The sequence below is a fragment of the Ursus arctos genome, unplaced genomic scaffold, assembly GCF_023065955.2.
Source record: "Ursus arctos isolate Adak ecotype North America unplaced genomic scaffold, UrsArc2.0 scaffold_15, whole genome shotgun sequence".
Classification (NCBI taxonomy): Eukaryota; Metazoa; Chordata; class Mammalia; order Carnivora; family Ursidae; genus Ursus; species Ursus arctos.
Genome location: NW_026622819.1, coordinates 58,155,920 through 58,182,686, shown reverse-complemented (window position 1 = coordinate 58,182,686; position 26,767 = coordinate 58,155,920). Strand labels below are relative to the sequence as shown.

At 38.0% G+C, this 26,767-nt stretch overlaps 1 protein-coding gene across 9 annotated transcripts in view; it reads right to left on the bottom strand.

The window, feature by feature from the left end:
* The window catches only part of RANBP17 (RAN binding protein 17), a 319,843-nt gene that overhangs the window by 63,974 nt on the left and 229,102 nt on the right, over positions 1-26,767 (bottom strand). For all 9 annotated transcript variants that reach the window (XM_044388576.3, XM_044388577.3, XM_026510957.4 and 6 more), the window contains 4 exons: positions 24,414-24,477; positions 24,213-24,321; positions 11,527-11,630; positions 5,711-5,799 (listed from right to left, as the gene is read on the bottom strand). In XM_044388576.3, the coding sequence (XP_044244511.2) occupies positions 5,711-5,799; positions 11,527-11,630; positions 24,213-24,321; positions 24,414-24,477 (366 nt within the window). The remainder of the gene's footprint in view (positions 1-5,710; positions 5,800-11,526; positions 11,631-24,212; positions 24,322-24,413; positions 24,478-26,767) is intronic.

The window sequence follows — 26,767 nt, the reverse complement described above, 5'->3', positions numbered from 1 at the left end:
CTGTGCATTTCACTTTGAAGCTTCAGGAAATAATTCATATAACGTTCAATGAAAATAAGGCTTCCAATCCCTTAAAAGTGGCAAGCTCCCTAAAACTTCAAAAAGCAATACTTTCGTCTCCCTAGATATATGATGTTAAGGCTCTGTATTTGTATATATTGTATTTGTATATGGTGAAAAGAATTTACTTAAGTATTTACTGAAGGCCTATTCTATAACTGTCTATTCATTGTTTTAGACTTTCTGGAGACTCCAGTGAACCAAACATTGAAAAATTCCTCCCCTCATGGAGTTTATATTCTAAAAGAAAAGACAAAATAAATAAAAGACATATATAATCTGTTGGAAAGTACTACAAAGGAAATAAGGTGGAGAAGGGAGATAAGAAGTGTGTATATATAAGGTTTCAGTTGGGTAAAAATGAAAAAAAAAATGAAATCAATGAACTTAATTATTAATTCTGTTTTGGCTATTGTCAGATAACTTACTGTTTTTTCCATGCAGTATAAAGTATGCTATTTTTTTGACAGATCATAGGTACTATGTGCTATTTACTGCACTAGGGGCAAGGGATCCAGAGATAAGTAAGACATGGCTTTTATTCTTGGGGAATTCATCCTCAAGTCTGGGTGGCTGACATATAATAGAGATGCTCTGAATACCAAAATTCTGAAGCATTGCCAGAGGAGCACAGGTGAGAAAAGATTCCACCAAGAGATCTCCTGAGTACAAGCTCAGTGATCATTAGTGGGAAAGCATCTGAAAGGCTCATCAGGAAGCTGAAAAGACCCAAATCTCAGAATCTAAGGGTATCATAGGCACACGCAAGCCCCTTTGCCAGGCATTCTAAAGGCATCGGGACCATCATATTTTTCAGAGCACACTGCGTTCACTAAGGGAGAAAGCCAGGGGATATGAGGGGATGCTCCCTTTTCTGTGTGGAATGAGAATGGTGCCAATTCTAATATGCTTCTGACAGAGGTGACTGCCACAGAGAAAATGAGTGATTACTGGAAAGCGGAGTAGAGGTCTACCAAGCAGGGAGGTTAAAAGGGCTTCAGAGTGAGAGTGCCAGGCTCAGATTACAGGGTGAGAAGCAGAACCCACTCTCGGAGTTTAATTTTCCAGGGCCTGTGAGGACCAAGTATATACGGAAAGAAGGCAGGCAGTGGGAGCCCTTGGGTAGAAGAGACACAGACCTCATTGCTTTCACCTAAACCTTCTTGATGAATTCCTCACGTCTACAACAGATAAATGAAAGATCAAAAGCATTAATGATATAATATTGCCTTAATCAGATGCCAAATATGAAAAAATGAAAAGTATGAGGTTTCCTTCTTGACAACCACCACCCATCCATCCACCCACCCACCGCATAGTTAGTATAACTTACTATGTGCTGGACCCCAAGAAAACAGAAATGAGTAAAAACGTAATTCTTTCCCTCTGGGATCTCTTAGTAGGGAAAGCACAGTAATATCCTAGAAGGCAATAAAGGAGTTTTTCTTAAAACTGTTAGGAGATAGGGGTGTGAGGATGTGATTCCAGAACACAAACAGTCTGCCAGTTCAGAGCTTATTTTAAGCGTATTCCATGAATGCAAAACAGGTGTACCTTTGTCCACGAAGCCAAATGCTGCCGGAAGTCTTTCCTTTCTCTCCTGTCTAGCAAACGCCTATCCACCTTTCAACATCTTGCCCAACTTTCACTTCCCTGGGAAGTTTACTTTTTTTTTTTGCCAAAAATTCCAATCTTTTCCTCTTCCATGTTCATATGGTCCTTTGCATACATCTTTGTGACAATACATTGACTGTTCATTAGTATGTTATACTAATGAATATTAGTATGTTATATCCACCAAATTGTGAGCTTCTAAAGAGCCATCCATTTTATTCATTCTTGTAAAAAGCAATCCTTTTATTCATTCCTCAGGCGTGACACACAGTACTTAAAAAAATACTTGCCAAACAGTGATTTTTCAGGTTTACTTTCTTCCCTATTTCAGTCTGTCCAACATAATGCTGATTACTTTCTTCTTGAAATATAATTCTGATTTTGCTAGTCGATGGAAACAACTGCCTTATATTATCTATGGGAGAAGGGTCTACAATCCTTAGCTTGATATTCAGGGGCCCCAGGCAACCTGCATTTCCAACCATGAAATAAGTGGTATCTACAACAAAACACCTTCTCCTCTACTCCCCTTCCAAAACCTGTGCTTAGGCCAACCGAAAACCTCTTCCTTCATAGCTCCAATACTCTAATCCTACCTGTTTGGTAAGATCCAGGGAAATAGCTGCACTTTGACAGAGCCCTTCCTGATTCCCCAGCTAAATGCAATCACTCTATTTGTATCTGTTGTTATGGCATTCATCACCTTCTATATTTTATTACAGTCATTTATGTAGGTATCTAACAGACTCTATTTAATTATAAGCTCATTTTGGGGTAGGATTTGAGTCTAAGTAATCTACATCCCTCATGAAACCTAGCACAGTCCTTAGCCAAATTTGCTGAATAAGTGAGCAAATGGGATTCCTTTGTCTCATTCCATATTAGGGAGAGGAACTAACAACAGTGGTGGAGTATTTACTTTGTGCCAGACGTTACAGTGGGCCCTTTATAGATGTCAGTTCACTCACTTCTTACACTATACCTGTGAGACAAGTATGATTAGCTCTGTTTTGTCGAAGATAAAACTGATTCTGAGACAGTAAGGAAGTTCCCTGAGGCCCCACAGGTGAAGTGGTGAAGCCAGGACTGGAATCCATGACTGTTTTATTCTGAGGTTTGCACCCTTCTACATACCTACACATGGTCTGGAGTTGGCTTTGTATGATATGTTTATGCGTACTAATAAACAGCACCGGTGACCTGACTGAAAACCAGTGGACTCAGAGATCAGGTTATGACGATCATATATGTTTTTCTTTTTTTTTTTTTTTCCAATTGCCATCTGGATTTTTGACACTTAGCAGTCTAAGTATGATCTGGGAAAAGTCTAAACAAGGTGACTAAATGCACTACAAGGTAAGGTGCTTTTATACTGTCGTTTTCTCACTATAAGGGCAAAGAAGTGTGTATCAATGATTCTTCAATTCTCCAGGAGCAGAACAATTTATCAACATGTTTGCTATGTAGTTTCAGGCAATTTAGTTTTGGAAGGACAGTGATAAGCAATGCAGTTCGTGTAGCAGTTAATGCAGTCAGTGTTTACAGAAATGTTTTTGAATTAAATAGCTAACCACTAAAATAGCATTTTATAAAATAATCACCATAAATAAAATGCATTTTGACTTTAAGATGACATGTGCTCTTATAGGACATTTCTTCTGCATGCTAAGGACTGTATAACAAATTAAAGAACACACATTTATGTGGATAAAAGGCAAAAATAAACTTTCCCCAGCAGTAATGTGGGAATCATCACTGACGGTTTGACATATCAATATTTCAGGAAGAATAAATGACTTTCATATCCATGTTTTTTTTTTTACCATATACTTATTCATTTTTATATTACTGGAATACTTTGAAAAGAATCTATACTTTATCACCTGAAACTGCTTAAAGTATTTCAAAATATTTTAATAAAGCTTTTTGAATTATCAAATAATGTAACTTTTAAACAAATTTTACTATTATTATAAATATTTGCTCTTCATCCCTTGCCCAGAGGAAAACTATAAATCTTGTCTCAACTGAATGAACACCATTTATCATATTCATTTTGTTGTCAATACAATTATGAAAAGCCTTTGGCCTTTTCCCAAGGAAGCTGATTTGCTACTGAAACTCAATTATTATAAGCAAAGCCGGTACCAAGCCATCCTGTTTGGCAATCTGACACAACTTCCTGCATAACTGACACTTCGCCCTCTGCCACTGACCCTAATAACATCAACATCTATGGTCACATGGAGGAGACAATAGTTTCCAGTTCAAAACAAAACATTAAGTGCCAAGGCCTTGCATTTGCTATTGTCTGCCATCTGCTGGACAAAAGTTTCATTTCAGCTAGGTGCTAAAAAGACGAAGCTTAGGGAGGAAATGGAAAACAGACTTCATTAAAAACTTAAATTACAATATGTTCTATGCATTTTAGGCGGTATCCATTATAGCAGATATTTATATTCTTTGACACTGAGGGGAAAGGTTCTGGACTTGCCTCTTGGTTGGGACTGCTGAGGAAGGAAACATGAAACATTAATTGCTGGACATCCTCGAGTTGCAGTGTGGTTTCAAGATCACCATCAATTTTTAAGTGCCTAAACCAGGTTTTTATGATTTTTCAAATAAATGAAAGTTTTTACTTTGTGAGCTTCTATTTATGTTTAGATAAATAAAAGGCCATATGTAATTTCAGTTTATTCTTCATAGTGAAAAGAATTTTAGGACTTCCCATGTTAAAAATTACAGTCTCTGTACATGTACTTTGTATGCTGACATAATGACATGGATAATTCTTATCTCTAACCCTTCTATGGACACATATATCTGATGAAGTAGGTTTTAATAGTAACTAAAAATGTAAGTCAGTATTCAGATTGTTAAAAAAATTTTTTTTAATGCGTAGAGTTCTCCCTAAAACATGCCCAGATCCCTTGTTAGCTATGTTTTTGGCCTAACAATGGCATCCGTAGTGAAAGTCTGTCTTTAGGAAGTTTCTTTTGCAGTTTAATTTATAAAGGAAGTCTGGATAAGAAGGACTTGAAAAGAGCAACTAAGAAATAGCGTAACTTAAAAAACAGAATTGCTTTAAGGCTATCAAATTCTTCTTAGGTGCTCTGATGGTTTTATGTATAAAGACATGAAAACATATTACACCTATACGACTTGTATAAATTGTCAGTTCCTGTTAGGATCAAGGAGGAGTCATACCATATTATTAAAACAATATTAACAGCAACTGTTTATGACTCCCAAATATGTTCCAGACATTATACAAGTGTGTTACCTATTTTAATGGTCACCGTGAGCCATGATACTGAATGTCTCCTTTTTTCGATGAGAAAACCAAGACTCCAGAGAGGTGAAACGACTTGCCAAGGTTTGCACGGCAAGTGGAGAGCTGGATTTCAAGCCTGGTCTGACACCAAAGCCCACGCTTGCCTCACTCTTATGTGAAGATGCATTTCTGTGGGGGAACTTTGTTTGTTTCTTTGTTTATATATATTGTTCTCTGTACTAAGCCTTGGCAAAGGAAAATTCAGATTTTATACCAAATGAAAAATTCTGATCATTTATTTCCCCTTCTTCATGTCCATTAATAATTTCATGGTGGTGAAAAACTGTAGCATGACGAATTAAGCCTCAAAGAGATAAAGTAACCGTCTCAGCCCTGCTAATTGAGATGGAGTAGAAATTCAAATCTCCTCAAAAATGCCAAATGGTAAGATTCATTGATCCTGAGTTAAAGATGTTAGCCTGATTATCCCTACAATTCCTACATAAACAATCATTTGGGGATGTGATTTTTAAGTTGTCAATATTTAATGGCACCAAAAAGTGACCTCTCTGAGCTGGGTCTCCAAATGCCGTGCTCAGTTATCTGCACTGTTGCCACTGTGCTGTAATTTTTAGCTGATTACACATTAGTTCATTTAGCTTTGTTTCCTCTTCCCTACTGTGCCATACTATTAAACGAAAGCGAGGGGCCTGGCATCCCTCTGTGCACAGAGCTGGTATTGTCACAGTGTAATAAGGATACATCCAGTCAAACAGCATGGTGTAGCTGGTCTTTGTGTTCAGTGCAAAGGCAATCCCTCGAAGATCTCTTGCCAGCCCGATCAACATACGCTGTCAGTGGGAAAGAGACACAGTAATTGATTTTCACGTTAGCACAGAGCAGATGGAGTAATAATCAGGCAATAATGACCACATATCTGATTTTGATTCATTAGCTAAAATGTCTCGCTCAGATCCCTTTCTATAGAAAACCGTAGACCCTTTTAAACAAACAGACCATCAAATCTGCTGACCAACTTGACTTTGCTTCTTACAAATTGAGCTAAGTCATAATTCCAGTACTTAGGAACATTTAGATTCTTCATATACTTTGTTTCTAAATCATGCCAAATTTGAAAAAAAAAAGGGAGATAAGGATTGATAATTCCACAGAACAGAGATGCACAGGGTCTAGACATTATTTAATAATAGCAAATCTTAACTGCACCAGCTTGCATGCAATCAGTCCCACTATGCAACCTAGAGTCTATCCTGGAAGCACACTGGCATTTAAAGATCCCTAAAGAATATCTCTAGTAACTGAGGACAAAATAAAACTGGCCAGGTGACCTATTGCTCCCATGACATTCGGAGAAGGGCACTCACATTCCCCAAGCAGGGAAAAGGTGTTAAGGAAAAGAGATCTGTATTGGTTATCAGAAGACTTGGATTTGAATCCCCGCTCTGCTGCTTGACGGTAAGACTCAAGGCAAGGCAACAACTTATCAGTCTCAGTTTTCTCATCTATAAAAAGGGCTAATATTGCCTCTTTCACAGACCCATTGTGAGGGATAAATTTAATAAATTTATGTAAAAATGCCTAACAAGAGTCTGACAGGTACTAAATGTTCCATAAATATTTAGTTTTAGAGAGACAGAAAAAACTACTTGACTCTTAAATGAAAGAGATCTGACTTGTACTCTGGACTCTTAATTAAGCTGTCCTTAGGATGATGCTTGGGAAGAGAAAAAGAAAACCCATGAACAGATGCTAGAATGTCAGAACAAAGAGCACAAATAAACATAATTGCAAAACAAGGGGGTGGGATAATTGAGATATGCAACTGTGATTTCTGAAGATACTGTTTCAGTAGAAAGATTCTGCCAGGAAATGGGCTCTGAACTTTCCTTTTTACCAGATTTTCTTTTTCCTCACACATTGGTAAGAAATGAAAACCGCTTTATAGGAAGGCTTTTAAATGATCATCAAGGACTTGGAAGTGAATCCTAAGCCTTACCTTCGTGGCTAAATAACATCTCAAAGTAGCAAATAACAGTTTATCTGTGAGGAGTACCTGCAATTTCTGATCGTCCCCCAACCCTGTACCTAAAAGGTGACTCGATATAACCAGAAGTCGTTTATAAGATATTTAGTTTCTAACCACCTAACTGTTTCTAAAATGATGGTAATCAGAATTTCTAATCTGTAAACCCTGATTTTCTGTTTCTGCTTCTTTACATGACTCATTCTTTTTCCTCTGATAATCTCATAGTCTAGAATCGGCTCGCCTCCTTACAGTTCCCTCATGTGAATTGCTATTTTTTTTTTTAAAAGCCATTTTGCCTTTTTATGTAACCTATTTTCACCACCTGGAACCCGTTCCCCTCTTTTGCAGCTTTCCACGTTTCTCAGCCTCCAGAACAAAATACGTCTTCTGAGAAGCCTTCTTGGAACAATCCTATTCTGAGTATTTAGCTCCACAGTCTTTCTATGACAGTGGGCATTTCGGTCTATTTTTATTATGTACACTTACAGGTTACAGGCTATGCTTCAAATAATATTAAGTTTTCACATATACATAAGGCACCCACATTCAGCTCTAAACTCCTCAATAGGAACCAGGAGTTTTACTTTCTTTGTGCCTTGTTCAAAGGGCTCTTAAAATATTTTTAGACCGTCTTCGTTACACAAAAAGGTTAACATTTATTTTATCACAAATTTTTCTTCTTTAAAAGATGCCAAATTAATAAAAGTGCTCTAAGTGACTCAAATCTATGAAATTCTATCCACGTTTAATTTTTGAAAATGTTACTACAGAGGAAGCATATAACAATATAAGAACTAATTGTATGTTTTCAATAGATTCAACTGGACAGGAAAATGCAGTGTTCACGTGAGTAAGAAACAGATTTCTTATGCTCAAACAATATCTAGTATCTTACCGCAGCAAGAGTACTGTAATAGTCCATACAGACACTCAAACAATACTAAGGGAGTATTTTCTTGGTAGCCAAAACATACCCAGTTCTGCTATGAGACAGGACGAGCGTTACCTAGAAGTTCAACCAGACTACTGGACAATCTCAGAGAGCAAGAGGTGATCTGATTGAAATTCAGGGAAGGAGGAGCCACGGTTCACCATCTCATTTAAAATAGTACAAGGGAGTTTATTTCAAAAGTTGCCTTTCTCCTACAGTTGGTCCACACTTGATTGATCCTATGTTTTCAGTGAGGCTGGTTTGGGGAGCTGGGTAGGTCTGGGATATCTAATCTTAAGGATTCCTTCTGGATAGTTCGAGGAGAAACCGCTCAGTGCTTCAGTACGCTGCACGGTGAACAGTTGTCTGTGTGCCAAGTGTGAGACGAATGGGCCGGGAAACAGCTGAAATGCGGCTCCTTCCACCCTGACCCCCAAAACAGGGTTTCTAATGGAAAGTCTGACAGACCCTTTACTGTAGTGGCACTACTGGGGGCAGCTATAATATTATCCTCATAATTCTACTATATAATAACAACAAAGAAAAAGAAGGTGAAGGGTCATTGTGCTTTGTCTTTAGAATTAAGATGGCTGTCTTCATCCTTACAGCATACTCTTAATTCTGGAGACACATCTTAATAACCTCTAAATAGTTCCAACAAAAGAGCCGTGTCAGAGGAATGAGCAGGCCCCAAGGTGTTTCAACTGGAGTGTTTTCATCTGCCTTTATTGCTCTATCCCTCTCCAGAATTAAGGCAATAACCTGTGATAAATTATTCAGGAACTGCTACAGGGATCAAAGCAAAATCATTCTGTTAAAGTGCTGTTTGCAACATTTGGCACTTAGTGCGAAAACTTTTAATGTGCGCATGCTGAAAATCAAGGATTTTAAATAATTTAACATTGTGGAGTTTTTACGAAGGGACTAAAGATAGCAGGTTCCTATTTAACTGCTCCTCTTCCTCCGAGAAGTTTTCATTCATTTTCCTTAAACTCGATGACGTCATGGCCAAATCAAAAATGATGCACGAGTCAAGGGAGTAGTGGACTATATTTTACTATGGATACAATTATAGGGGGAACACATATATTTTGAACTAATGCTTTGGAGCCAGGATTTGTCACAGCATTTTCTTTCTTTTTCCCTTTACTATGAAGAGAAAAACCCAAGACAAAAATTCAATGTTCTCTTCAATTTTATTAGGACTAAGTAAGAAAACAAAGCTATAAATTTAAGAGTTTTGCAGCATCTCCTCCCCTCACAACCATATTTCAATTTGGCAACATAAGTCCTTGCTGCTTATGTTCATCCTGAAATCCGCATTTGAAAAATATCTATAAATAGGGAGTTAGAAAATGCTGGTAAGGGTTGCAAATTAAATGAATTTGGCAGTCCTGCGGCATTTTCGTAGAGATATTTTAACAGCATCACCTCCTGTGGATTGGAATACTAAATACTTTATTGAAGAACAAAACAGAACCGTTTTTATCTCTAGTACTCGCAAAATGAAGTACCTGAAAGCACTTTTGCATGTATTATTTATTCATCATGATAGAAAAATAGCCTTAACCTAATAAATTACATTTAAAAGCATTTAGTGCAAAAGTTTTGTTTATGATAAAGCAACAGATTTAGTTCTTTATCGGTAGCTTAAAGCACCAAGTTTTCTTTATACAAATTAGACAGATGGTGCTTACAGTAGAATTTACTAAAGGTCTGTCACAACAAATGCAGCCAAGCTGCATATTTAATCACTGCAGAATCTTGTCTACCTGCAGCTGCCAACTGCTAATCCAATTTCCCTGATAAATGTGGCAAGAGACACGATCAGCAATAAAGAGCATCTAACTCCATTTTCCTGCAGGGCGTCTTTTGATGAACATTTAGGACGGAAGCACGGAGTGCACTGTGTGGCCTTGGTTCGTGGCAGCTGCATGCATTCTGAGGCACAGTTCTCAGGTTACTCACTTAATTCTGCCGCTATCATTACGTTGCTATTGATCTCAGTAGCTGTTGCCTACACAGCATTACTCTAGATGAAGCTGAATCAGGCAGTTATCATGCATCAAACTTGCTCAAAAGCCTGGAGATTTCCCCTTAATTACTTGTGATTTTATTTGCAAATACCGTTAAAGTGTAATCAAGCAGTCACTTTCCAGGGTCGTTAAGAACTTGCTGGTTTAGGGATATATCACTGGAACTCCATTAAAAATGACTCTAGGAAGATGGTTTCTATCAAACTAGATGGGACGACATCAAAATGGGCTTGGAGTATAATGAAGTCTTCAAATGAGACAAATGTAATTTTTATAAAGATGGTGTTTTTCAACCTCACTGCTTCTTTCTGATATAAAGGGCACCGAGGGCCACCTTAAAGCAGCAAAGTTTTTGTTAGTCCTTCAAAATATTTGGAAGACATCTAAAAAAATACAGCTGACCTGAGCAGAAACTCTGGTGAAGAGTTTTCACAAGATGATGAACACAAAGAAAATCTCTAAGGTCCTTTTTGGTTTTAAAATTCTATGACTATTTCATGTTGATAAACATTCATTTCAAAAACTCTATTTCAAAAGGTATCGCATTTGGCTAATTATTTTTTGGTAGAAGAATTACCCTAAAATCATCATCAAAGGCCTTTGTTTTACTATCTGGCTTTTTACTGCTAATTTTTTTTCCTTTTTTTTTTTTTTGGTAGCAAGAGAAGCTATGCAAAATGATGGTTAATGTTTTTGACTTATTCCAAATAACAATAAAATATGACTCAAACATCACTGACAAAGGTGCCTGCATCCTCAAGAGTACATTTATTAGTCTTTTAAAAATAATAATCAGTGTCAATCTATTTAATATAGCCCAGATACATTATGATTTCAGAAGATGCTATTCCTATTTTGCAGATCTTGTGTTCCCCACCCCCCCCCCCACATTAAAATATGGGACTGTTTTGTCACAAACAGCTTGCTACACTTAAGGATTTTACTAATAAAACATAATGTTGTCTTAGATATTATGACTGTTGCCACAGCTGAACCGACTTGTCAAATCAATCCTAATACGGCTCCCACAGGCACATAAAAACCTTATTTAGCTATCTGTTATCCTAATCACTTTGTTCAGTTTAAGAATGCAATACTTCACGACCAGCTCCTATTTATACATATATGCCTAGCCATTTAATAAAGTCTTGATTTATATAAATTCTTGTTTAAAAAAATATTTAGAGATGTAGTGTTCTCGCATGTGTATGTGTGTGCATTCTCCATATAAATATGTTGAGGCATACAGTGCAGGGTAGATGAGGGAACAGGGATGCTTCAAGTGCTGTACCCATGAGAAGTGTTCTTTTAAAGATACTACGTGCCACAAGAGATAAATCATCTAATCATAAACTGTCCAAAATCACTCGCTGACCTCAAAGTCAATTTGTGTAAGAAACTAAAGAAGTACTTACATGGAAAGTACAACTCAAAGACACTTGCAGTTGAGGAAGCAAGACTGATGAAGCACGGAGCACATACAAATATGCAGAAACCTTCTTGTGGATCTATATACCCCAGAATGAGCAAAATCATCTTTCGTCATGTTTAGGAACAAACCCACCTTTACATCTTCTTGTTTAAAGTTGTTGTTGAATATTTGTAATACTGTTTCAAAAGAGACTGTAAGAGGCAGCATGAAATTCTCAAATTCGTCTTCATCTTCGCCTATCAGAAAAACAAAAGGGTCACCATGGTTTAAAATGCGTGCTACTGTACATTAGCCTAGGCAGTGAGGGCTTCATTCAGGCGCAGAAATGTTCCAGGGAAGGGGTCAGACTGCATTCACGCTCATGCTGCATTTTGTACTTTGTTTGGCTCATTGAATATTCTGGTGTTTTGCCTTCTCTTTTGCACCAAATGAAATAGCAAAATTACTTACCAGCCTTTTTTTTTTTTTTTCTGGCTCTTTATTGGATCAAACAGACGCATGCCCCAGGCATCTCAGCCCTTCAGTTCTTACTGCCCCCAGAGCTTCCCCAATGCCTCAAGGAAAGCCACTTTCAAAGCCTCAGAGACAGGGATCCTTTTTTCCCCCTTCTCTTTAGGTGCCAAGGCCCTAAAGGGCTCACAGACTCAGGTGCCCAGATAGCTCTAAGTTATTATTCCCCTTTATTTATGTTCTTTTTTTATTAATTTGTTAAATAGATAGCAGGGAAACTTTTATCTGCCAAATAAGATGGGGTCCCTCATGGGTCATTTGGATTTTAAGTACATTCTCCATGGGTACACTTCCTCTTGCACTAAGCTTCATTTTCTTTATAGAAACAAGTCATTTTCTACTGTTTTTTCCCTTGAAATGTAGACAGCAGTTTCCTCAAGGATTTTATCAAAACAGAATCTTCACTTCAAACATGGATATGCATAAATCGCAATTTATTAATTTTTTATTAAAAAATTTATATTTTAGTTGACAATGTTACGTTATTTTCAGGTATACAACATAGTGATTCAACCTCTCTATAGTTATGCTCTGCTCACCACGAGTGTAGCTACAATCTGTCACCACACAACCTATTACAATGTCATTGACTACATTCCCTAAGCTATGCCTTTTATTACCGTGACTTATTCATTCCATAACTGAAAGCCTGTATCTCCCACCTCCCTTTACCTGTTTTGCCCATCCCCTCACCTCCCTTCCCTCTGGCAACCATCAGTTTGTTCTCGGTATTTATAGTCTGATTCTACTTTTTGTTTATTCATTTTTTCTTACATTCCACCTGAGTAAAATCATATGGTATTTCTCTTTCTCTGTCTGACTCATTTCACTTAGCATAATACCCTCTAAGTCCAATCATGTTGTTGCAAATGGCAAGATTTCATCCTTTTCTATGGCTGTGTAGTATTTCGTTGTGTGTGTGTGTGTGTGTGTGTGTGTGTGTGTGTGTACACACCACATCTTCCTTATCCATTCATGTATCGATGGACACTTAGGTTGCTTCTGTATCTTGGCTACACAACTGATAATCTATATAGTATTCTTTTCATAAGGGGTTTCTTTTTTTTTAAGATTTTATTTATTTATTTAGAGAGAGTGAGCAGGGGGAGGGGCAGAGGGAGGGGCAGAGGGAGAGGGAGAGAATCTCAAGCAGACCCCACACTGAGCATGTGGAGCCCGACGCGGCGCTCCATCTCACGACCCCAAGATCATGACCTGAGCTGAAATCAAGAGTTGGATGCTCAACCCACTGAGCCACCCAGGCGTCCCAAGGGGTTTCTTTTCTTATTTTTTTAAAAAGATTTTATTTATTTGAGAGAGAGAGAGAGAGAGACAGCGCCTGAGTGGGGGGAGGCCCAGGGGAGAGGGAGAAGCAGACTCCCCACCGAGCAGGAAGTCTGATGTGGGGCTCGATGTCAGGACCTGGAGATCATGACCTGAGTTGAAGGCAGACACTTTAACCAACTGAGCCACCCAGGTACCCCGAGGGGTTTCTTTTAAACGAGAGAGCTGATTCTCTCCTTCATTTATGCCACAGGAATTGTGAGCCCCCCACTTTACTGATGAAGAAACAGGCAGAGAAAGCTTAAGTGACTTACTCAAGGTAGCATACTTGGGAACTGAAACTAAATGGTCCAGACGTCTTGATTTCGATGCTATCACTTTTTAAATAGAGCATTAGAGAGGAAACAAGATCTCAGAGAAGAGATCAGTGATTCTCAAGTTTGGTCCTTGACACAGCAGCATCAGCATCTCTTGGGAACTTACCAGTTGTAAATTCCCGGTTCCATCCCAGAGCTACTGAATCAGAGACTCTGGGGGTGGGGGTGGGGGTCTAGAAATTTGTTTTAAGAAGCCCTCCAGGTGACTCAGATGCAAGCACATATTTGAGAAACACTGGTCTGTACATCATTCTACAGATAAGGAAACTGAGCTCCAAGGCCACGTAACACAAGGTCAATGGCACAATGAGGATCTTCAAACTCTTAAGGAGTGGCTGCTCTGGCTGATCCTGATCTTTTGTTACTTCTCCTTCCCCTTTAACCTTACGCACTTTGTTTCCAGAGTTCAAAAGAATCAGGGACTTAGCTTTGTTCACAAAGAGATACCAAAAGGCCAATGAGTCTTTCCTGGTATGCTGTTCTAAACAAGGGTCAGATCTCTAGGTGAGGGGTAAGGCAGACCAGATTATAATCCCTGTTCTGTCAACTGGCTATGTGACCAAGCTACTCCTCTTAGCTACGTCCTCTGTCAGCGGGTGATAACATTAGAGTCCTTTACAGAAGGTCTTATTTTTCCAAGGCCAGGTGAAACAGCGGCTCTCCCAATCTGAGCTAAGCTCGCCGGCAAGTACTCTCTAAGGCCCCACCACAAGCCATCCCCTTCTCCCTGTGGGTTGCCACAGCCTTTTGTCTGCTCTTGACAATAGGTAACATTGATCAGTCGGCCTCGAATTTGCAGAGATTTAGGCATATAGCTACGAACACTAATAATAATGCCTAACGTCATTCCACCACTACCACCATTTGATGAGGGTTACTGTGGGGATTAGGTAAAACAAAATGTATAATGTGTATATGTAAATATTAGCTCTATCAGCCTACGCTGATAGTATCTTTGGCTTTGCTTCCGGAGAGCTCAGACTGTGCGTCTCTGCATTTCTCAGTGAAGGACAATGATGTAGGCAGGTAAGGCTCGGCAATGAACAGAACTAGTGTCTGCTCCACCACTTACTGTTCAGCTTTCGATATGCACTAATTACCTGGAGTCTCAGTTTTCTTATCTACAAAATGAGGACAAAAATATCTATCTTTGTGAATATTAAATGTTATAACACACGAAAAATAGAAGATGCTCAATAAATAGTAGTGGTGGCATTAGCATTATAGTATTAGCAACTAGAATGGTGCCTGGCATGTATTAGGGAAATATTGTATTTGAATGAAAATAAAGGTGAATTTTAAAAATCCCTTATTTTCTTAATACCTGATATGAATAATACAATAGCCAACTGAAGCAGACATTATCAAATCCTTAAATAAATAATACATATGTACCTTATATTTAAGCTACGTAATCTTACTCTCCTAAGATAAAGTATCTTCTAAATATGGAATTACTAATGAGAATAGTGGTAACAAGGCAGGTAAGGGTACAGGAAGAGTGGACGCTTTGAAGGTTCTAAGGTCAAATACTGGCTCTGCTACCTGTTAGCATTCTGGTTTTGGATAAATGATAGTCATTAACATTTTTGTTGTCTGGCGTTTTATATGGACCTAGAGAGGTGATTACAGTGATCAAAGCGTGACCAGCAGGTTGTCCTCCACCCTAATACCCTTCCTTTGGGAACAAAGCTTTCCCAAGGTAAGGATATTTAATCAGAACAAAGACAAATTCAGGACTTTACCATTCACCCCCTCACTTAATACACAGAGCTATAGATAAAAAAACTTCCTGAGTCATCTCTTTCCTCAGTCAAAGTTGGAGGTACAGGGGAAATCAAGGCACAGAAAACAAGCCACCAAAATGTGCAGGGAGAAGTCTAAGATAGGAAGGTGAAGAGCAATTCTACTTTAATGTCACATCCCCAGAAATGGCTTCCCTGACCTCTCTATCTAAAACATTACTGCAAAACTCACCCCCGACCCCCACCCACTTTCCACTCCCATAACCTACTTTGTTTTTCTTATGGGACTCGCTGTGACCGGGCTGTATGTTCACATATATAAATTCATGGTCTTCCCTAATAGAATGTAAGCTCCTTGGTGCAGGAACTTCATCTGTTTTGGTCATGACTACATCCCCAGTGCCTAGAATAGGGTCTGGCATTCAAGAAGTAGTTGTGTAGTGACTGACTAACAATTGTTATTTCCTGAGTGCTTATTATGTGAAGGCAATGAGTTTAATACTTGATTTACTTAACAGACCCCCATGTAGCTGTTCCTAGGTTCCAAGCACTGCTGCAAGTCATTAATGGTCCCAACAATCCTATGGAGTTGTATGATGATTTCCTTCATTTTACATGCAAACAGAAAGGCTCAAAGGGGTTAAGTGGTTTGCCCAACATCCTTGGGCTGGTGCATGTCAGTGGACTCGGATCCCCAATTCCGTTAGCTTTACTGCCAGCTCATGCTCTTCCTCCTGTCTCTAAAGGGGTGGAAGGTATCCGAGGTGGGCACTGAAGTCAGGGTCACAGAATCTTGAGTTTAGAGCTGCATGAAGTTAGAAGACGTGAAGAACAACCAGACTGGTTCTGGTAGGGAGAAAGGGATTCCTCAGCAATCATCTGAGTTTAAGATGGGCAAATATGATACACTGGTGCATTATTTCTACAAAAATGTTTATGTTTCAGTTAGCACTGTTCCTCTCTTACTGCAAGGTGATATATCGTATTATCTAAGCTGGAAAACTGGTCGTTTTTGTTTATGTCATGCAAACAAACTCTATGCAACATTTATTAGAGACTTTTTTCCTTATTTGTATTACTCTTAGAGGTATCAATTACTGCTTCTGATAGGAAAGGAGAAAACACAAGTTCACTCTTTTACAACTTCATATGCAAGTATGCAGTCATATATTTAGCATGCCAAATGTGTATGTGATCATTTTATGAATAATAATTAAAGCTGCTCATTTTTTTTTTTCTGACCAGGGCCCCAAAACCAGTATGATTTGAAGGTGAAGTGCCAACTTACAGACTAATATTTTCATTGTCATCAGGAAAAGTAAATATTAACATAACATTGTTTAAGTTCTCAGTCATGCATAATAAAAATGATAAATTCTTCAGCTTTTCGGTAAAACCCAAATCTAATCCCCTCTACTGGATTTCTAAGGATCTGATTCAACAGAAAGTTATTCATTTTAGGAGTTTCAATTTTTTTTTTTCCTTCAGAGAAGTCACATTAAAATACTAACAGTAACCTTTTTAGCATATTGGCTCTCAGATATGTTATTTTTAGGACACTTCATTGGTTATTTTATATAATTTAAGCCCTTGAGTGGTGGGAATATAAGTGGTGCAGCCAATATAATATGATGTGCCACTGCAGAAAACAGTTTGGTGGTTAATCAAAAAGTTAAATGTAGAACTGTCATTTGATTTAGCAATTGTACTCCTAGGTATACACCTGAGAGAATTCAAAGGGTATGTTCACACAAAAACTTACATACAGATTTTCGTACCAGCATTATCATAACAGCCAAAAGGTGAAAATGCAATGGTTCAAACAAAATGTGGTATAGCCATACAATGGAATATCAGTCAGCCATAAAAATGAATGAAGTACTGAGATATGCTAACCTATGAATAAACCTTGAAAACATTATGCTATGTGAGAGAAGACAGACACAAGGGCCACGTATTACATGAATCCATTTATATGAAATTTCTAGAGTGGGCAAATCCATAGAGACAGAAAGCAGATTAGTGGTTGCCAGGGGCCGGGGGCAGGAGAAGTAAGAAATGACTACTTTAAGATACAGGATTTCTTTCTGGGGTGATGACAATATTCTGGAATTAGATAATGGTGATGGTTTCACAGCCTTGTGAATATTCTGAATGTACTAAATACCACTGAACTTGTACTTACAGGGTGAATTTTATGGCATGTGAATCTCAAAACAAAACAAAACAAAAAACCCAACCCAAAACAACAAAAAAACCACCATCAACAAAATTCTCTCCATCCTTAAAAGTATGTACCACAGTGAAACTTCTCATTTCCTCAAATTCAAATGCAAATAGAGGCTGGATTACTGGGGATCTGAGGGAGTAGTCAAGGAGAAGTTAATAGTACAAGTAATTATGATAATAATAAATGATGATAGCCAACAGTTACTGGGATTTATTATATGACGACTATTGTGTGAAATACTTTGGTATTAGTGATTGGTTAGTATGGTAGGCTGAACCCCCCCCCCCCCCCCCGCGCAAAGATGCCCACGTCGTCCTAATCCTTGGAATCTGTGAATATGTTAGGTTATAAACAAAGGGGAATTGAGGTTGTTAATCATCTTTAAAATAGAAGACTATCCTGGGTTATCCAAATGGGTCCAAGGTAATCACAAAGGTCCTTGAAAGTGGTAGAGAAAAGTAGATGGGGAAAACCAGAGAGATGGCAGCAGAAGGACTTGACCTGATGTTGCTGGAGAAAGGGGGACACGAGCCAAGGAAAGCAGGTGGCATCTAAGCTGCAAAAGGCAAGGGGACAGATTCTTCCGCAGAGCCCCAGAAAGGAACGCTGCCCTGCTGACACCTTGCCTTTAGCCCACTGAGACCCATTTTGGACTTCGGACCTCCAGAACTGTAAAATAATAAATCTGTAATATTTAAGCCATTCAATTTGCAGTTATTTGTAATGGGAGTAATAGAAAACTAATATAGTTAGTAAAGATCAGATTTAATGTTATGAAGCTCTCTGTTCCAAACTACCGAGAATAAAGAGGGGAGACAAACAAGGAGACAGAGAGGCAGATGAGTGAGGAAAATAATCTATTTAAAACCAATCACCAATGGTCCTATCAAAAGAGCCAGTGATTTTTGCAGGCCTAGGCCCGCATCATCTGCTGTTCCCCAGTGTTTCATTAGGATAGCACTTCTCCAGTTCTATTAGAATAGGTCTTGAGAAAGGTGCTTACCTAGAGCTAACTTGGGCCAAGATTTAATTTTCATTTCAGTTTCCCCCTACACAGCCTAGGACGTGCAGCTGGCTGTGATAGGACTAAGGCTTCAGGGAGGGCAGGCTGTTTTAGTACTTGTCAGGAAGTGTCATCAGTTCCTGCTTCTGTAGGAAAATCATAGCGCGGGGGCTGAAGGCAGAGTAGCTGCATTAGAGGTACTGAATTTACCTCATTTTGAGGTCCTGGTGTCCGTCAGTGCCCCTGATTGTACATCCAATAAATAATTTTGTCTTAATTAATATATACCGAGTACTTATTTTGTGATAGGAATTGTTCCAGGCCTTTTCACACCTCTTTATTTAAAGCACATAACAATTCCTTATGATAGATATCTCCATTTCATAGATGAGAAAAATTGAGGCTCCCTTTAATTCCTCTCCCTAGGGAACCAGAATGTTTATTTTAGTTCTCAGAAGAAAAGTACACTGCCCATTGCAGACCCTTGTACTCCTTTTCTAGGAAAACTACCCTAAAAGTTTCATCCCTAAAGCATCTTATTCCCTGGGGCACTCTGGACTCTCTACCCTCAAAACCAGGTAAGTTATTAAAACTGGATCTGGACTTAATGGGCTGCTTTCTGCCTACAGGGCCGGCTAATTAGTCTTAATTATCTCATTATAGATTCTAAGTATTTCCAGCTGCTTCTTTACCCCTTATTGCCCAGTCCCCCCGCCCCCCATGTCTATTTTCCAGATAGTCTTTGCCAAGTCATGGACACAGGTGATATATTGATGTATTCTTCCTATCTATCAGAACATTAGTTATTTCTGATCAAGCTTCTCACTTGCTAAACCCTTCTGGGTCATCTACCTCTGTGTTCTTTTTATCCATGAGAATAAATATGCTTTGGCCAATTATTAGGACATGAGGACAAATTTTAAAATCTACATTTGACTTTCATTGACCAGAGAACCATAATATACCTATACAGGGCAAATAATAAACATGAATCTATCTGGTTATTTGATAGAAGCTTGGAAAGTAATTCCTTCTCCCTTCTTCTCACTGCCCTCAAGCCTCAAATCAATCATTCAGTCCAAACAGTTCAAATAAAAATGAAAAAGAAAAAGTTACCTTTCCTAATTGATTGAGAATATGAAAGGTGAAGTAACAGAGTAGTAGAAGTGAATGAGAATGTGTGGTCACAGGGCTAGAGGTTATATGACTGACCTTGGGCAAGTCATTTAGTCTCACTGAACCTCAACTTTCTAACGCATGAGCAATGCAATAATGCCTATTTCATGTGGGCTGTTGTGAGGATCAAATAGGATAATGTATGTGAGAGTGATTTGCAGACTACAAATTTATAAACAAATGTTAGTTATTATTAATAAAGAAAAGGAAAGTTTCCTTCCTCTGTATATTTTTACTTTTACCATTAGAAGCTATTTCTAGGATACTCTTCCCTTTTTTTTCAAGTCATTTCTTTTTATTTAAAATTCCTCAAATTTAAGCTAGGGATATCTTCAGGTGCCAATTATCTATTAAAAGCCACAAAGGTAGATGAATGTTACAGCACGCCCCTCCCTAAAGAGAAAATATCTCTTAATGTCTATAAATAACATTTTAATATTAACATTCCCTTGATCATTACAAGATATGACTTTTTCTTAGAGTTTGAGTATCTGAAGAAAGCACTGCTCACTCAGATCCTATCAACATGCTTCTCATCTGAGTAGTTCAGGGTAAGGAGCAATCATAAAAAGGCCAAGGAAAGCAACTGTTAGTGACACCAAGGAAAAACAATTGTAGTGACACTGAGTAATTCTAAGTTTGTGGTTGGTAAAAACTTCATTTGCAATGAATAATATTCAGTTCTCCACAAAACAAAGAGCATTGTTGTAGTTGTTTTCCACACTTCCCTTCTCCAATATTTGTCAACTGAATTCACCTCTATTCAAATTAAACAAAATAGAAGGTTTTATTTATTCAAGTATTTTATACTGAACAGCTCCCTGGAGGGTCTCCATTTACTGGCTTGGGTAATATTATCTTTCCTTTAGTTTATTAGATTGACAAAGTTAATTTAAAAATAACCTAGGGAACTTTAAGTGATTCTTGGAAGGGCTAACATGCGTGCACATATGGACGGCCACCCATTTTCTTCTGTATGTGTTGTTATCTTGCGAAGAGAGCTTTTGCATTAATTTTTATAATTTCTTAGAATACAGAAATACATTGCCAACATTAAATACCATCGTTCCGATGATGAAATGCTTTCAATTCTGTTCTTTATACAAGTGAACATTTCATCTAGTGTAGCCAAGGAGCAATTTGATAAAATGGCACAACTGTTTATTGCCAAAAAACCCCCATTTTCATCTGAAATACAACCTGGGGCACACAGCATCTAATTAAATTCATACAAAGTACAAATAATTGACTAGAAACCAAAATGCATTTCAAAGTAAACACCAATTAATGTGACACCCAATTTCTTTCCCCTTTTCTAATCACTCCAATGTGCATGTATGGCTCATACCAACATACTCAGCTTAGTTTGTTGGATTCAATTAGAATACGCTTTATATTTCAGTCCAAGAATTACATCCCATGCTTTGCAAGCAGGTTGCTAAGGTGTTTTTTTCTATTTGATTTTTACCAAAAAAAAAAAAAAAAAAAATCAGTGATACAAAAATTTCTTCCCAAATTCTTCTTTGAGAAGAATTCTCATTACCTAATATTTTTACTTCTTTCATTTAACAGATGGATCTATGCTTCTTTTGACAACGGCAACCATCTCTTTTTTCTTTGTTTCCATGACAGTGAATACACAATAGAAAACTATAAAGCCACACATACAGGAACTCTGGCAGCAACATTCTCGTCAACCTAGTTTGTGAGACAAGGCTTCAAATAATAAAACTGTGTTCAGCAACACTGAACAAATGATCATCTATAAAGTAATAACACTTTGAACAGAGAGCAACAAGCGATTAATCGAGCACAAGAGTGGCCGAGAGTAGCTGATCACTTGTGAAAGTAGTCAGCCACTTGATTTGTTTTGTCTTGGAGAGGCCAATGATCAAAGCTACTCCCAGAAAGACCCTGGCAGGAACTGCTGATTTCAGGAACAATGATGATGGCATCTTGGCTGCAATATACTTATGTGATATTCATTCACTAAATATGTACTGAGCACCTATAATGTAGCAAGAAGAGATCAGTGCTAGAAAACATGAAAAAGGCCAAGTCCCTGCCCTGAAGGAGCTCAGTGTATTTTGGGAAGAAGAGCAACTCTGGTTCTTAACAAGAAATGGAAGCTCTGGTAATATATACCATACATCGTCCCTTGATGCTTATAATATACATTTAATTATTTCAAAAAGTGAAAACCACTAATAAAGACTTTCTTTTCAAACAATGTAAAAGTTCCATGACTGTAGTTGCCATTGTTTTTAACCCTATCTATACCCAGATTCAATTTCCTTGTACGGAGCACCTACCACGCACCAGACACTCCCACATAGTCGGTTTCTATTTCTCCCTGGGTACCTAAAACGTGTTTGCAACGTAATAGATATTCACCATTTTGAAAAAACTGAGAACCTAAAAAAATGTCAATTTATACTTTATATTGTTATGGGTTAAGCAATTCAAAGGAATCTAACCCTGAGAAATCTAATAAAATCTTTTTCTAGTTATTCAAATTTCTATATTTTACTTCAGCTTCTCATACCTCACAGTTTAGATTAAGCGATACTGAATAAAAGTCATCTTCAAAGCGGCAGTGTGTAATGCAGGGTCTTTCCGGGCACCATCACGACTCTCAGTTATCGTCACAATGGTAAGTGTGGGTGTGCTGTGAATACCGGTGGCGCTGTCCTGTTGTTTAAGCTACCACAGGTTTATGGAAGGTTCTTTTGTCTATGATGACTATATGAGAAAGGATCTTGACCCGGTCCATTTCCAGGTCCTGAAAATGTGTGTGACATGAACCTACTTCTAGGAAATTTCCTCCATCTAGTTCTCTTTAACTTTGGTCTCCCCACTTCTTTCACTGCCCGAAAGGGTCACTAAAGGAGCATTTTTTTAAGGCCTGAGGAAGTAAATTCAGTCTAGACAAGGATCTAGACACAGTCTTCTTTAATGCTTGGACAACTGGGAGGAAAGCAAGAGGGCAAGCTCCTTGAGGGCAGGGGCCTGTATGCCTGGCTGGTTTCTGTCCTGTCCTCAGAGCTCACAGTACAATGTGCTCTCTCAATGATTATTGAGGACAATGACAAGAGTCGGGTTGCTCCTCTTCTCTCCAGTGCAGCAGCCAAGAGGTAACACAGGCCCGGGTGCAGTGTGCAAAGCTGTCACTCAGATCTCCCACTTGCCTAAGGTAGCAGATGATTGGGTTTTGCATGCCTGGTTTACACTCTTCAAATATTTATAGACAGTTCTCTTTGCCTCAAGCCCTAGTTGTCACTTAGCCAAGTTATACATACATGGTTCTTTTAATCTTTCTTTAGAAATCAATCCCACCAAGCTCCTTAATCATTCTAGATGCATTTCTCTCAACTTTTGGCTGTTTGTCTCTCTGGTAATTTATTCTGTTGAAATTCAGGAAAATAATACAGATGTGGGACAGAGGGTGGTTTAGTCACCTTTCTACTACAAGGAGCAATGTCTTTTATGTGCAAAAGAAAATTATCTTTTTTCCTTTTGTATGATCATGTTTTTGAAAAATTCATATTTAAGTTGATGGATCAATCAATACATTGCAAGAGAAAGGACGAAAAAGAGTATCATGAGTATTATATCCTCTAAGGATGATATTGTCATTGATTGAACTCTTTCTTGTGTCTATAAACTGATTAATTTAACCTGCAGTATTCAAACATGGGGGGGAAATGGGAACCCAGAGTAACCTGGTCACCACAAAAATCCTCAGGTATTGTCTACCTGTGGATATGTCTAGCTAACTTCAGCTTTTCAATGGAAAAATTTTTAAAGAAGTTATATTTTTTCCCATCATAAAAGTAACACCTTAAAGAAAATTTCAAGTAATTAAAAATGAGAAAAAGCCACCTATAGTTTGCTACCACAAAATAGCATTTAACATTTTTAAAGAATTTCATTTAAGCCTTTTTTGGATGCATTCCCCACCCACACCCCAGGCACGCTCATATCATTTGCACAGTTTAACAGCTAGCTTTTTCACTTAATAATATAAAATGTCATGTATTGCACTGCCTTCAAATCCTAATTTTAATGACGACAGACTACTCCATCAGGTAAGTAGATGTGCTATAATTTTACAATTCTCTATCACATTTCCATTTTTCTCTTTAGATTAAACGTCACTACAAAGAAAATCTTTGTGTGTAAAGCTTTTCTGTATTTAAGACTACTTCTAGATTCATAGCAGTAAAATTAATGGATGAAAGGATACCCAGAAAAAAAATCCTGAGGTTAAAGAATTAATGCGGGTTCTATTCGAAGTGAAAAATACCACTTTAAATACAAAGATTTGTCTTTTGGCTCTGATGCTCAAAGCACGGAGAGCTGCAGAAAACTTGTCAAAGATGGCAAATTCTAGTAACTTAAATATGGTACTCACTAGTAGTCTGATCCTTTAACTGAACAAGTATATTGCTGAGTCCTTATCAATCAAGTTAAGAATGAATTCTTCACCTTACCTAGGTCTACCATCAGAAGGCGAGTGAGGGCGGTGTAGAAGGTGGTTCGGCACCTGAAGTCACTGAGACTGTAACTGTCGCTGATTCCAAGGAAGGGAAAGTGTTCACTCTAATGAAAGCGAAAGAGCATCCAAAGTTACTAACGCTTTCCCTAAACTACCCAGAAAACTCTGGTCATGAATGAAAGGAAGTAAGACTTACCGTGTGGTTTTTTAGCATGAATTTCACGGCATCTATCTTCACAAGTTTTTTTAAAAGGATATAAGTAATAGAAGTTAAGGAATCTGGGGAAATATAATTGTCTTATCAATAGATAATAAATCATAAAATAACACTGAACTATAATGGCATCAATTTCTATTTATGAAGAATCAATATTATTTCTAAAGAGTATTCCTACAGAAATGTCTTTCATTCTGTTAAGAATGATAATCCATTATTAACCAGTGCAATTACTTTTCCTATCTTATACATATTCTAGCTATGGAAAGGAAAAATGAATTTTATAATTAAGACAAAAACTTCTTTACTATTAAAGCCTTGATAGTAGAAAATTAAAACTGACCCCTTTTACATTTTGGATATAACTTGAGAACTTCTTATCACTTAATATTATTTCATAAAAAATAATTATAAAAGACTCATAATAGACTATCCAGAAAGAAAAAAATTATTCAATTCTAAGAAACAGTGAGCCCAGTTAGTAGAAATCTAAGGAAAGTCTGCTTTAGATGAAGAAGATCAGAATAGAACTAGAAAGATGTAGCCAACTGCACGTCATCAAGTGCTGAAGGACAGGTTTGAATGACCTAATATTTCTCAAGCACCTACTAGGTGTAAGACATTTTATATTTGTTCATTCACCTCATCTTCACGATTACCTTGTTAAATATTATTTCTTGTTTCTAATCCACAGATAAGAGAACTGAAGGTCAGAGAAATGAAGTTACTTGCCCAGGATCACACAGCGCTGGACTGACAGTGCTGAGATCTGAACTGAGCTCTGACTACAGAAGCCATGTTCTCTCTACTGCACCACATTACCGCCTGAACAGCGAGGACTCAGAACGAGAATAAAGTTGAGAAATCATAAACGTTAGCGCAAGGCCTAAATACTTTCTGGTTAATGCTGCCATCAAAGAAGGGCTGCTGCGTTTCTAAGAACATCTATTGAGCACACAAACACCCGCTTCTCTTAGTCATTCAGGTGTCAGCGTAAAAGAGCAGAAAAAACACCGAACACGAGTCAGGAAAGCTGGGCTTTTGGCTTGACCTCACCATTCAACCAGCTGGATGAGTCTAAGGACTATACTCACAGCTATTCTGGGCCTTAGTTTCCCCAACAAATGAGGGTGATACCCAAGCTATCTGACAGGATTGTTGTGAGGCTCACATGAGGCAAATGTCGTTGCCAAAGTCAGGGAGGAAGACACAAAGATGCAGGGAATTAACTTGGGCAGAATGTTCGCTACTTGCAGGGTTAAGTCTCACAAACTCACGGGATGGGTATTATCACTTCCGTTTTTCTGATGAGACAAATTCAAAAAAATTAAATAAAACTTTCCAAAAGACAAGCAGTATAATTCAGACTCAAGTCCCTCTAAAGCAACCATTCCAGATGCATGTTAAGCATGTGTATTTGGCTCGCCCCCATGTTAAGGCTGTAAGCTTTCTAAGGGCAGGGGCCGATGCATTTTCCTCAGTGCACTGCTCTCAGTGGGTGCTCAGTGCACTGTGTTTTTCTGGCAGGCTGAAGGGGAACAAGATCAGGGCTGATAGACGGGAGGTCTTTCCCTGCATACAAAGATGAGATTTGATGATTTTTTCCCAGTATAAATCACTGAGCAGAAGAACTGCCACTCAAACTTCACTCAGTTAAACAGGGGTGGGGATCAATAAACTAAGAAATATCTTAAGTAATTACCAAATACAATTCTCTTGGAATTGCAAAGTTAAAAGTGACAGGGTCTATGGGTAATAAGAATGCTGCCATTAATAGGAATCTTCCTGTCAGTGCTACTAATAAACAGCAAGTCATGTTTTGACAATAGAATATTTATGGTAGCAATAAACAGAACATTCACAGGAAGAATCTCATCTGCCAAAGACACATTTTCTGTAGAACTGCATCTGTGCACTTTGTATCAAGGCCAGCCTCACTGCCTTTTAATTACATTCTAAAGCAAAAAAAAAAAAAAAAAGATTAAGAATAAATTTTTTACTTTTTTCAAAAAAGAAAAAGATGAGAATTCATCTGATTATTTATATTCCCTTATAGGAATTCAACTCAAAGCTATTCTGGCCCTTAAGAGAGCCTGTAATTTTTTTTAAAAGGCAAATGGATACATCATCTTTATGATCTTTTTGCTTTCATCTTGTTCTTCTCTAAGAGACTCGGGTTCTCAGAAGATGTACCATTTTCGGTGGGTGGGAGCATTTTAGTTGCGTGGCAGGACTAGGGTAGATTTCGGAGGCTTGTCCAGAACAGCTCCTCACAGTGAACACAGTTACGGTGGCCAACATAACAGCAGCAGTAGCAGGGGTCTAGAGTAGTG